This window comes from Podarcis tiliguerta (genome assembly GCF_965153285.1).
Source record: "Podarcis tiliguerta genome assembly, chromosome: 14".
Classification (NCBI taxonomy): domain Eukaryota; kingdom Metazoa; phylum Chordata; class Lepidosauria; order Squamata; family Lacertidae; genus Podarcis; species Podarcis tiliguerta.
The window spans coordinates 28,461,374-28,475,210 of record NC_139547.1 but is presented as its reverse complement, the minus strand read 5'-3'; the positions used below and the strand labels follow the sequence as shown (position 1 = coordinate 28,475,210).

General features: G+C 49.5%; 1 protein-coding gene across 4 annotated transcripts in view; it reads right to left on the bottom strand.

The window, feature by feature from the left end:
* The window catches only part of SEMA4B (semaphorin 4B), a 38,592-nt gene that overhangs the window by 12,415 nt on the left and 12,340 nt on the right, over positions 1–13,837 (bottom strand). For 2 of the 4 annotated variants that reach the window (XM_083411966.1, XM_083411965.1), the window contains exon 3: positions 12,856–13,165. In XM_083411966.1, coding sequence (XP_083268092.1) covers positions 12,856–12,949 — 94 coding nt within the window. In that variant the 5' untranslated portion in view covers positions 12,950–13,165. Of the gene's footprint in view, positions 1–8,102; positions 8,206–9,789; positions 9,881–12,855; positions 13,166–13,837 lie in introns of those variants that run through there. The other 2 variants (XM_083411967.1, XM_083411968.1) reach the window with 2 other exon arrangements.

Genomic DNA, 13,837 nt, shown 5'->3' with positions numbered 1-13,837 from the left:
CAGAGCACCTGGGTGTGGCACCCATCACAGGGACTCTCCCTGGGAGCTTGCCTGCAGAGTCTGGGAAACAGCCTCGGTGCTGGATTGCGAAGCCCAACCCAGCTGACCTTGGGTGACCTTCCCTGTTGCACGACTCCAGCTCTGCAGCACAGCCTGTTCTGTGTGTTTCAAGCAAGCCTGTGCCTGATTGTTTGCCACTGGACAAGTTCCAGCCCGTTCCTGCTCCTGCTTCACTAAAAGGCTGAAAAGTTCTCCCAGCCCTGCTCTTCCTCCTGGGTGGCAACACAGGCCTGGCGTAGGTGAGGGCGGCTGGTGCTCCGGCCCTGCCAAGGGAACCCGGAGCAGCCCACACGTGGCTCAAAGAGCCACACAGTTTGTTCCCAGCCAGCCATAGGTAACAGCCATCTCCCTGCAGCTCTGTGGACTGTGGCTGAGAAAGGAGGAGTCTCTGCTGCTCCTTTGATAGCTGAGAGGCTATGGGAGTTTGGAAATTCATAGAATCATGGAACTGTAGAGTTGGAAGGAAGCGACCACAATGCAGGAATGTAAATTCCTCCTTAAAAAACTAGAACAGTGCTTTCCAAACCTTTTCAGGCTGCCGCCCCCTTGGTTCCACAAACTCATCCCCAGTGCCCCCTACCTTACCCTATAAAAAGCAGTATTAAGAAAAGCTGTTTGCATGATCCACTAAGGAAGGTAATAACACAGTGACTTTCAGAACAGCAACAATTGCACACTTATTCAAAATCTAATTAAACTGCTAGTTTAATTAAGTCAACAAAATTGATGAACTCGATCCAGTGATACCAGCTTTCCAAAGTCTGATAGACAAGGGTCCCCTGTCATCCCGTTGCTTCTTGGTGTCCCCCTAGGTAATCTCAATGCCCCCCAGGGAGTGGTACTGCTCACTTTGGAAACCACTGAATTAAAGGATAACAGAAGGGTGGTCCACTTATGGGTCACCAAAACAGACCGGAAAGTAAATGCATCTCCCCAAAGAAAGAGGACACAGATCTGCATAAAATGTGCATACACTAGTTTAAATGTACAGATGCAAATTTAGAAACAATTGCTGCCATTTAAATAAAACTACATCTCAGCATAACGGGGAAGTCTGTGGCCACGTGAGCACCCTCACTCTGCTGCCCAGGTGTCATGCCCCCCCCCCCCAGCTTCTCCGTCTTTAAACTTGACTCTCTGATGATCTTCAAATAGAGAACACATGACCACCTTCAGATTACACTGCTTATCCCCCCCCCTGCATTCAAGTTTGGAAGCTGCCTACTGAAACAGGCAGTGCTACACGAACACCCCATGCATCAATCACCTGAGTGCCTGCACACCTCCATCAATCCGCCTTGTGACACTCTTCCCATTCCACCTGGCTCTCTCACAATACAAGCCTCATCTAAAACCTGCCAGCCAGCCCTAGCCAGGAGAAAATGCTTAAATCTGGTTGAGAACCTGAAAGGTGACACTTTGAGCACTGGTGTTCCTATGAACTGAGCAAGGAAAACATTCCCACACAGGTGAGTGTGAGAAAGATTCAACGATAATTGGTCTCACTGGTGAGGCTGTGTGGGTGAGCATCTCACAGGTAGAGTGAGGGATCAAAAGAACACCTGGGAGGACATTCAGACACTGATGCCTCTTCCGAAAGACTTCCCAGCTGAGAGCTTTGCCAGGTGCCCGTCCCCCAAGGATGACTAATGGCCTTGAGCCCCACAGGTGGCACAGGTGTGATACAAAAGGGGCAAAGGAACAGCAAGAGTCTGTCTTGCCTTGTCTCCACCACTAATTACTCATCATAGGCAAATGAGAGGAAAGAGAAGGAGGCCAAAGGAGCTCCCAATATCCCCTCAGGTGACCTGCTCTCTTGCAGCTGAGTCACCCCTTGAATGTGTGACAAAAGGTGAAGAGGACTGGAAGAGGGACTGTCCCTGGATAACTGGCCATGCTAAGAAGCAGCTGGCCAGAGTATCAGGGTACTCTGTCTGTGGGGATACCACTGGGCCTTAATAGATCTCATGGGCACAAGAAGCAGGAACACATTGGGAGAAACTCTGGAATTAAAAGTGTAGTTCGTCAATGGAGACCTGGAGGGACGGTGAGGATCTCTCTCTGAATCAGAGGCTGGGCAGCCATTTGAGCAGGGGGCAGATCCTGCTGGCTCTATCCAACCCCAGGAAGCTACAACATTCATCTATTAATGGAGTTATTCATCACTTTTCACAAAAGATGCCTCAGAGCAACATGCAATTCATAAAATACGCATAGTGTAAGAAACACTCAAGCCAAATACACAAATACCAAAAAGTGCCCATCCATCAATACGTATGAAAAGATCAGAAATCTAATTTCAAGATAATAAAAATCAAGATAATAAACTTTTCACAAAGGAATGGAAATGGTTTGTTGTAATATTGTGATAACTGGCAGTTTCAAAAAATGTATTATCAAAGTAGATGAATAAAAGAATAAATTAAGATAACTTAAAATATGCAGGGAATGATGAAAATTAATTTAAGGAATTGCAGAAAGGAGGAAGGAAGTTGAGGTTTGAAATGTTAGAACGACTGTTAAACTATTGTTGAAATGTATACAACTCAAAATCATAAATAAAAACTATAATAGAAATCAAATTTCAAAACAGTACAATTTTATGAGCCAGAACCTGGGGACAAAAGCATCTAAATTTAGGGACTATAAACTGAGCATGACGGAGTCAGGTGGGCCTTCCTGGGTAGAGCATCCTACCAAGGGGGCGCAGGAGAAGACACCAACCAGGCTGCCCACAGCTCCTCTCTTCCCTTTTTCCAGTCACATCACCCTCTGTCCTTCAAGCGGTTCTTCCTTATCCCCAAGAAGCAGGAAGCTGCCACCTGCCTGGACCTAAAGCAGGCATGTACAAAGTCCATTTTGGGGGGCCTAATTTGGCCTGCCAGTTGGTTTAATCCGGCCCCTGTGGCACTTCAATCCTAAAAAAAGGTCAACAGCTTTGGTGCTCACTTTATTAAATCTGGCCCTCTTTGAAAAAGGTTTGGGCACCCCTAAGGCAAACTTTGCAGGAAGTCCTGGGGCTCCATCAGCAGGAAGGTCAGGCTGGGCTGAGAAGGAACAGCTGGCTCAGCCTCTTCTGTGCAGCACAGAGAGTCCCTGGTCCACAACTAGGTGCCAGCATTTCCAGGGGCTCCTCCTCTCCTACCCAAGGAGGCACAAAGAATGCCTAGTTTGTCAGCTGGTTCTCACAGGCAAGATGTCATGTCCTCCCTGCCTCTCTCTCTCTCTGGCAGCCTTCACCAACCCATAGCCTTCCAGATGTTTAGAACTACAACTCCTAGCAGCCTCAGCCCCCGTGGCCAGAAGATGGGAATTGTACTCTAAAGGATCCAGCTTGGCAAAGGTTATGCAACTGTGGAAGCCAGGAACTGAGGTGCAAGACACAGGCCACGCTTCTCTGCCTCTCTCTCTCTCTCTCTCTCTCTCTCTCTCTCTCTCACACACACACACACACACACTTTGTCTCTCGCCACTGTGCCCTGAAGCCTTGACTAAGCTTGAAGCAGGCTTACAGACAGCACAGAGAACTGCATCACCAAGAGTGGCTAAAGGTAGACCCCTTGGGAGCGGGGAGGAAGGCAAGGCTTCCCACCCAAGCAAAGCAAAGACAGAATCTCCCTCCAGCTCAGCAGTTGCTTCTCCTATGAGATTCTCCCTAAGATTCAAAGACTGGGCCAACAAGCTGCGCCTGGCAAGAGATCTGTGAGCACAAACAGAGCCGGCTGGGTTTTGCTGAGGGCAGCACAATACTTTTTGGCAGGCTGGATGAGCGGGTGGGATTCAGCAAAGCCTCTTCTATCCCAGGAGAACAAGTTTAGCTGGGCTGGGGAGAGGAGGGCTATGAAATCACAGAGGGGCTAGCTAGAGACCATGGACTCCTTCTGGGTGACAGACAGCAGCATTCTGGGAAGGGTGGAGATGTCCCAATTCTGACAATTTCCACCAACAATTCAAAGTTAGGCTTCCCTGCCAATGCCCTCCTCCATGGCACCAAACCTGAATAAAGTGGGGCAGAGATTTCTCCACGCAAAGTTTACCTTTAGAAATGCCTCGCTTCATAAAGTTAACCAGCAAGCGAATGAATTGGCTGAGTGCGGCAGCACAGTGGCAGGCCGCAGCTTAAAGTCAAAGTTGCAACTAACTTTTTCAGGCGACTCTCCATAGGAAGGGCAGATATTATTCCGCTCAGTTCTTCAAGCAGGCTAAAATTCCCTTCAAATCCAAATTTAACATAAAAGGGAAGTTCAAACTGTTGAGCTGACATCTCTTGAGACATTTACAAGTAAGTATTCCCATAAAATCAGTTTCCAAGAATTGCTCTCATTTCATTTGAATATAAACCACACAGTGCACTTTACTGATCTCCCCACCACAATCAAATGTTTCAGCTTAACTACTTTTGGCTATTGAAAACACATTTGAAGTGTCTGTCCGTCTATCCACAAATGTAAAATTAAAGTACAAGTTTTGTTTACTAAATGTAAGTCAAATCAACATCCTAAAGAAGAGCACAATCAGGGCAGGGTTCCCCCCATCCCTAAAATAAAACCTCAATTCAGAATATTCTGAAAATCCCAAATCAGTGCTATGGAAAAGAGGGACAAATTCACAGAGGAAGAGGAGGAGAAGTCTTATCGTTAGTTAGTAGTCATCCGTCATAATGGCTATATGCAACTGTGCCTAAATACCAGTTGCTGGGGAGCAACACTCCCACTCCCTGCCCTGCACCAGGAGAGAAGTTGTTGCTTTCATGTCCTGCTTGTGGGATGAAGGCATCTCTTTGGCTACTGCAGGAAACAGGATGCTAGCAAAAATGGCCAGGGCAAAGTATGAGGAGGCCACTTCAGCTTGGGGTATCAGGAAGACCCAGGCCAAAGACCTAGAGCAGGTGTGGAGTGTATCTGTGGTCCTCTATCAGCTGCAGTCAGGGTGGCCAAGGGTCAGGGAGGATGGGAGTTGTAGTCCAACATCTGGAGGCCCATAGATTAGCCAGTCCTGATCTAGGGCATTTAAAATTCTCAAGCCTGAAAGTATGGGGGAAGGAAATTTACCAATACCCCCAAACCCCATATCTATGAGGATGTTTTCCTGGTCATCTCATGACCAGCTGATGGTGACAACATGGAAGCAGGTCTGTTAAGCCATCACAACCCTTGGAATGCCCTCCCCCTGGGTAATTTGTGAGGAGACAGGAATGACCTTTAAACAACTCTTTTAAAACTTTATGTTTACTCAAGCTGTCTTGAACTCTGACTCAAAGTTCTCTGTTTTGCAGATTACTCAGTTTTAGTTTTCTCTAGTTTTGGGACCTTTTTCTGAGTTGTGGTATTTGTATAGTTTTTGTGTCAACCATTTAGAAACATTTATTAAAGTAAGCAATGCAATTTTGTCCAGCAGAGATGGGGAACAACTGAAGCCCTCCAGGTGCTGAACTTCAAATCCCAGCAGCTAGCATGGCTCATGGATGATGGGAATTGTAGTGCCTGATCCCTGAGAAAAACTGTTGAAATCCCTGCTTTTCTGCAAGTGTTCATAGAGCAGGATAAAGGCAAGTTTGAGGGGCAGTGCAACAGAACGGCTGAGAGGCCCAAGCACAGTGTAGCTGGCGGGAAGGTCAGGCATGAAGAGGTGAAGGAGAATTACCAGAAATTGCTTGCTGGAGCTGGGCCGCCCCATGACTTCCTGCCCCTTGAATGGCCACAGCAGCAGCTGGACAAATCAACACCTCCCAGACCCAATGATAACACAGCCAGCTTGTGTTTACACAGAAAACAGCCAACATCTCAGAGGGCCACTGCAGGCATTGCGAAAATGTTTAACAAGGGACAGAGAGGGAGTGTCTCGGACTACCCATTCAGGTGGTCCGTGGGGACCACCATGAGGCAGAGAAAGGCAGAGTCCATCATATTTTAATGTGTAATGTTTTATTATGTTTTTATATATGTTGGAAGCCAGCCAAAGTGGCTGGGGGAACCCAGTCAGAGGGGTGGGAATAACAACAACAACAACAACAACAACAACAACAACAACAACAACAACATGAAGAACCTGTTCAGGGAGGACCAGGAAACTCCCTCCAACCTACCTTCCAATGGGGATTGGACACAAAGTGTGATGTTCTATGGAAAGGAGAGATGTGCACTCCCCCCTCCAAATACTTGTGCAGTTCTGATATTCAAGTATCATGCAGAAGTTGTATTATGTTACTGCTGTAAAAAGTGAGGGCATCTAGTGAGCAGTCTGGGCTCTTCTAGAACCCTAGAGCCTGATCAGGCCACCCATCTCTCTTCCCCTCTGCAAACACAGTCACTGCAGTCTCCACACTACTCTAGTCCTCAAGAGGTTCCCCAGTGTTTCAAAGTTGAAGGGATCCCTTCCAGTATAGAGTCATGAGCTGTCAAGTGTTTTTATGAGGGTGGTGGTGCCAGGATTAGAGCAAAATAATAATAATAATAATAATAATAATAATAATAATAATAATAATAATATCCTAGTGCCTTCCAGGTGTTTTTATTTTACAGCTGTGCTGGCTGGGCTTGATGTGAGCTGTAGTCCAAAAGCTCTGGACAGCTCCAAGCTAGGGAAGACTGAAAACAGAGCAGTCTTAGCAGGGACATTATTGGAGGAAAGTGACGTGAAACATTTGTGTCTTAAAGTGGCTTGTATTCACTGTGAACCTGACCAACTTGGATGCAGCTCCTATGAAGATGTCAAGTCTCTTTATGGGATCAGTTTCAACTGAAGCAGCCTGAGGATATGAATAAAGAATCTGGCAAAGGTGTGGTTGACCACACCCTTGATCCTTACCCGTCTTGGCTATTGACCGCTAGCCAGGGGATGAGTGGCATTGGCTAGATCATGGGTAGGCAAACTAAGGCTCGGAGCCATCTAAATCCGGCCTAAATGGCGGGGAATCAGCATGTTTTTACATGAGTAGAATGCATCTCTTATTTAAAATGCATCTCTGGGTTATTTGTGGGGCATAGGAATTCATTTCCCTCCCAAAATATAGTCCACCCCCCCAAAAAGGTCTGACTGGCCCATGGCTGAAAACGTTTGCTGATCCTTGAGCTAGATGGTCTGAGAGATGAGCAACACCTCTTTCAGAGAGTGGGTAGTCCACTTTGGACCCAAGAAATATGGCCATTTACTGTCCAGATACTCCCTTGGGGCAGGAACTTGGAAAAACTCAGCTGCAGGGATCTTGGGAGGACACTGAGGATCTAGATCCATTTCAAGCTGGGTGTAAGCTCAGTTTTGGTACTGAAAACACCCTGGTTGCCCTGATAAATGACCTCTGTGGCTCTCTTGACCCCCCTAAAACTCTTGATATCTTTTGATATCAGTGACCACAGTGTATTGCTGGACCAAACCTGCAATTGGGAATAGGGGACTCATGAGACGTGGAGGTTCTGCTCCTATCTGCGGAGGCAGTTTCAGAAGATAACGTGGTAGTTTTCCAGTCAGTTGCATTTGTGCTTTGAGGGTCCCACAATATTCCCTCCTACCCCTACTCCCCTCCAGCTTTTTATTATCTTTACAAAGCTGCTTGATACCATCAACAGGGGATTTGCAGTGAGGTGCTACTGATATGCTGATGACACTCAACTCCACTTCTCCTTGTCACCTGAAATCACTCTTGTGCAAGACCTCAGTATTATTTTTAAAAAACTCAAATGGAAATGGATATTGCTCCCCGACAAAAGCACTGCCCTCCATTTGGCCTGTTGTGAAATGTGATAATTAACAGCTGCTGACATTTGCTTGTGTGCTTCTGGTGATTATTTTTAAAAAAAACAACAAACCCCTGCATGTGCTCAGGTACAGAAAAACCTGTGTGCATGTCCAGAATAGCACAAATATATTCCATCAAACCAGAATGTGCAGCAACAAATACCCAAACAGAGTATGGAAGAGAATGTACCAAGAAACTGGATCGGAATGGCTCATTTGCAACATGACACCCTCATCTGGAAGCGCCCCAAGATTCCTCCAAATACTACAAGACGATAAACATTCAGGAACAACACTGTTCAACTTACAGAAATCTGCTGCCTAGATTTGTCACTGAAATGAGGAGCCAGCCACATCCTGACTTCAAGGAGGCCCCAGGGAAGGATGTTCTAAGCTCTTGCAATCACCCTCTTCCCACATGATCTCTGTCTCCTGACATATAACAAGAGTAAACCATGCCCGACCCTCCCCACTCCAACACAGAGCGACAACAACGTCCTCCAATCAAGAGAGCAGCTCACGCAGGCCACCTCTGTAAACACTGGGAGCTCCTGCAACTGCCCTAGAAGGCGATTGTGTCTCTCAAGGCAAGAGAGAAGAGCTTTCTTCCAGCCTCTCTCAGTTGCCCCACTTCTCCAGCCCTGTGGCCTCCCAGAAGCAGGAAGAAACTAGCTAACCAAGCTGACCACGTGCCTGGGAGGTTACTAACACTTTCGTCTCTGGGTGATGAATGGGATCTGTGATACCAAAGATTACTATTTCTCTAAGAGCTGACTTCCTGGTTCCAATACAGTCTGTGTACTGGGAAGTGGGAGAGCTGAGCTCAGTTGTACTGATGTTTCTGCATCCCTCCACTTTTTAAAAATCTCTTATTCCAAACATACAGTGGTACCTCAGGTTAAGAACTTAATTCATTCCAGAGGTCCGTTCTTAACCTGAAACTGTTCTTAACCTGAGGTACCACTTTAGCTAATGGGGCCTCCTGCTGCTGCTGCGCCACCACCGCACGATTTCTGTTCTCATCCTGAAGTAAAGTTCTTAACCCGAGGTACTATTTCTGGGTTACCGAAATCTGTTACCTGAAGCCTCTGTAACCCGAGGTACCACTGTAGTTTTGTTTGAGTTCATGACATCTCTTGTGTGAAGTTGAATACTGCAGCATAATACTGACAGTGAGACTGGGCCAGCATATAACAGATGTGCTCAGAGAACTTCATTGTTTGTCCATTTGCTACCAGGCCAGGTTCAAGGTGTTACTATTACTATACGAATAAAGCCCTTAATAACTTGGAACCAGTCTACCTGCGAGGTTGCCTTACCCCATATGTGACCTCTTGACCACTTTGATCTGATGAAATGGCACTGTTACAGGCGGCACATACCGGTAATATCTGTTCCGCATTTATAGAAAATTGATCTTTTAGGGTGGCAGCACCTACAACTTTGGATCTCCTTGCCTATTGACATTAGACAGGTGCCTTCCCTGTACTCTTTTCAGCGCCTGCTAAAAACATTTTTGTTCAGACAAGCCTACCCAGACATGTTAGAATACTGATGTGTTTGTTAGTTCATTGCTGCTTTCTAATTTTTTGAATGTTTTAATTGATTTGTTAATGCCCTTGCTGTTTCATTCTTTCTGTAAACCACTTTGACGTTTTCTACACTACACTATATAAATTTAATGAACTAAATAAATAAGCCTGAATATAAAACGTCTCTGCATTAGCGCTGCCAGATTTCCCAGTTCTGAGGATTCTCTGCTACTCTTGTGTTGTCCTCCAAATGCCATTGGAATAGGACTCCAAGCAACAGTGTGTGTGCGCACACTCACAGAGAAAATGCAGAGGTGTGTGTTGCAAACTACAATCACTTGTGCAGTTCTGAATTTCCCTTAGAAAAGCCCCAGCGCACATTCACCAGCTATGGGAAAGGCAAGAGGGAAACAGCTGAGCAGGGAACAGGAGGCTTGCCTCTCACTGGGGAACAGGCACCTACCTGCCAGTCTGGATGAGCCAGCTTCCGCAGGATGGTGATCCGTGGGCACCAGCAGAGCACACATCTGTGACTCCATACCTCGTCACAGGGTTGGGCAATCTCTTGCCCTCGCTTGTGACCCAGAAGGGGCAGAGGCTGGCAGAGGGCCACTCCCACCAGTCTATCCAATCCAGGAATTTCCTGGTCTGGACTCCAAAGTATTACACAGACAACTCTGTTGCTGCAGCAGCTCTCTAGGAAATGAGTGAAAATGAGGGGAAGGACTGGGCTGCCAAGTTCCTACACCAGCAAAGGCACAACCAAAAGACAACAGTGTCCATGAAAAGGACCGTCTGTGATGCACAGTCTTTTAGGGACACACACCTATGATCAAGCAAGAGGAATTCAGCACATGGTGCTGTGGGGTTCAACATCTCCATGGACACTGAATACAAGGCCCTAAGAAGAATGTGGCTGCTGGATCAGGCCAAAGGGGGTCCATCTAGCTCAGCACCCAGTTCCCCCAGTGGCCAACCAGACACCCCAATGGGACCTGAGCGCAACAGTAGCAACTCTCCCCAAACTAGCATTTAGCAACATTCTGTTGCCAACAGCGGAGGGAAAGCATAGGCATTGTGGCTGAGAGCCACTGGCACCATGAATCCTCCTCCTCCATGAATTTGTCTAATGATCTCTTAAAGCCTCCATAAGAATGTAAAATCTGGCCAATGGCCCATCTAGTCCAGTATCCTCTTCTCACAGTGACCAACCAGGTGCCTGTGGGATTTGGGAACCAACAGAATTTGAGCACAAGAGCACCCCCTGCAGTTTCCAGCAACTGGCATTCAGAATCATTGCTGTCTCCAACTGTGGTTGCAGAGCACAGCCATCATGGCTAGTAGCCATTGACAAGCCACCTCCATTAAAAACTGGAAAAGTTGGTGGCCATCACTGCCTCCTGTGGAAGCGAGTTCCACAGTTTAACTATGCACCTGCTCTGAACCTCAAACTGAAGCTTCACTAGAAAACAACTGCCCCCTCTTTCCCTTGCAAGCTGTGGGGAAGGAAGGAAATGCAACAGCTTGTCTGAACTGACTGCAGATGCTTCAAGCTTGGGTCCTCCAGGACATGACAGGTCTTCCTTACTGCTGGGGCAGCCAACTGGCTTCAGTGAGGGGAGTAACAGCAAGAGGGAGCAGAGTCTTCCAAACTCCAACCCCTACCTGGTCACCAAGAGGTGTTTCCAGGTAGAGGTGAGCCCATCTCATTTCCCAGTGGCTTATTCCTAAACAAAGCCCTGTGAAGCACCCTTATCAGAAGGGATTGTTTTTGAGGTCACATAGGGCTGTGCCCAGTGAGGAGCGCTTCCTATGGGCAAGTTGTCACTTGATGTGGCAGCTGTCGGAGGGACAGGTGCCTCTTCCTCAAACCCACTCAACCTGCACACCTGGCCCTGTGTTGGAAGAAGCAAGCTGCAAGCTGAGACAGCACTTTGTTGCCTCTTGCACGCACACACCCAACCAAGGCCGGAGGAAATAGCAGCCACCCCAAAGTCTGCCCACTAGAAGGGTGTTTTGTCTTATACCCAATTTTGCTAAGCAGTTCTTTGCTACTAATCCCCTCCATAAACCATCTCCCCATACGATAATTGATGGTTTTCACAAAAGAACGTATTTCAGGGAGGCTGAAGTATTTCAGGTGAGTCTGTTGGGACCATTCGGGTGACCCACTGCAGCTGCCACCTGGCTGGCACATGCACAGGAGAAGGCCCCAATCCTCCCCGGATCTCTGGAGGTCCCCAGTAGCTACCCAGCCTCTATTTCATCAGCTCCACTGAAGCAAAATGCAGTTGCCAGAAAAGCTTGTTGGGGCAGGTCCCGCCACCTTCAGAGAAACCTGAGAGAGGGAGGGTGCTCAGGTCCCTCCTTCTCTTCCTCCTGCTCCCTGCTGGTCTGGGGAGCAACAAAAACACAGCCCAGGGAGAGTGGGGACTGCTGTGGATGTGGGGTAGCAGCAGAGGCCTTGACTGACCATTAAAGTGGTTGCAGTGACCTCCCAGGGGAGGAAGGACCTCCTTCACTGCCCAGGCCCTATGGAGCAAGAGATGGTGGGGCAGTCACTGTAGGACCCCCTGAAATGTGGGAGGCTGACAGCTACTCTTGCTCTGGCAATGAATGGCAGTGCCTAAGGGACAGGGAGCCCCCTTCTCAGGCTCAGCCCAGGACTGCTCCAGGGTCAGCTCCAAAAGACCCCATCCACACAGACATCAGCTGTCCGAAGACACAGTTTCCCCGGGCACATGCTCAGGAGCCCCTGGCCAAAGCCCCTCACTAGATCAATGAGGGTTGGTACTGGGTGGGCTGGAAAACAAGGGTAACAAAGCCCTGGCCAGGATGCTTTTGGTGCCACCCACCCACCAGGGTGCAAGACGTGTAGTTATCATATGGATGCTGGCCACCAAGTCCGGCCAGGCTCAGGTCCTGATTTTGTGGAGCAGCACTGCTCTCCATTCAAGAAACCCATTCCTAAGGCGTGAGGTTGGGTTCTCAACCCTTGGGTCCCCAGATGTTTTTAGCCTACAACTCCCATGATCCCTAGCTCACAGGACCAGTGGTCAGGGATGATGGGAGTTGTAGGCCAAAAACATCTGGGGACCCAAGGTTGAGAAAAGCTGGATGGTCTTGGCGGCCCCCTTTCAATGCTTCCCACTCCAATGGGGAGACCAAAAGTGCCATGGCAGTCCTCGCCACATCGAGGAAGAAGCCCAAAGAGAAAACTTCTTCACGGGGCCTCTCACGGTATTCGGGGTGTGTGTGTCAGTATTCGAGGTGCTTTACAAAGAGCAGAAGGAAAAGACCCTGGACTCCGCGCCCTCGAGCCCCCGCAAGATACTAAAACACCCCAGCAGCCTGCGGAGATCTTCTCCCCACCAGCAGTGTGAAATATCAGCGCCCCCCCCCAACCAGATCCCGAAAGGGCAGGCCGAGAGAGCAGCGTCGGTCCCGTCCCCCGCCGCTTCCCCGGCCAGGAGCATCCCTCGACGGGGCCTCCGCTGTGGCTGGGCCGCCCCCGACCTCTCAGGCTTACCGAGGCGCAGGCTCAGGCGCGGCACCGGCTCCTCTTCGGCAGCGGCGGCCAGGAGCGCTCCCAACAGCAGCAGCGCCGACTCCCGGAGCCCCATGGTGCAGTGGGTCCGAGGGGAGCGGGCCTGGGCAGCAGCAGCAGCGGCGGGCTGCGGAGCGTCGGAGGCTTTGCTCGCTCGACCAGGCAGGCAGGCGGATCAAGTTGCAAAACTTCGGAGCTGCTCGGACTGCTGCTCTTTCTGGTTCCTCCTCCCCCGTCGGGGCGGGAGTGGCCGCGCCTCCGCCCCCTCCCTCGGGAAGAGACAGGTCCGGACCTGAGAGAGAGGGAGAGGGAGAGGGAAAGGGAGGAGGAGGAGATGTGGGTGAAGCTCCGAGGGCCGGCCCCGCCCCAACATCTTTCCCCGGCCGTTGAAAGCAGCTCTGAACGTCCCTTTGCTTATCTCTCCCAGAACCGCACCACCCCCATGCGGTTCCTCCTCCTCTCTCCCGCCCTCCAAAACTGACGCCCCAATCCCGAGCTAGGCAGCTACCCTCGTTGGGGCTTCGCCTTGCGGTGCCGTCGAACCAAAGCACGCGACAGCTTTAGCACCCATGGGTGCCCCCCCCGCCAGCCCCAAAACTGCAGCCCAAAACAAAAGAGCCTTTTGGGCCCGCGGCAACCTCCCTCCCTCCGGGGCACTATGACAAAGACAGCCCCCCCACCCACCTCTCCTAACAACTCTTCCTTGGGCTTCATGCCTGATTCTCCCAGCTGAATGGGGGCATCTCAAGAACACCCCACTGGGGAGAAGCAAGGGGTGGGAGTGTCCGTATGCCCCCCGCACTGGGCCAGACCTCCCTGGCAGCTCCTCTGCCCTGTGGGCATTGTTGAACTCTGGGCTAATCTCCATGCTCTCCTGGGCACCATGCCCACCCCGCCCTGGCAGAACGCCCAGGCAGGGCTGGCAAACAGAGAGGGAGAGACACACAGGCTGTGGGGCCAACCA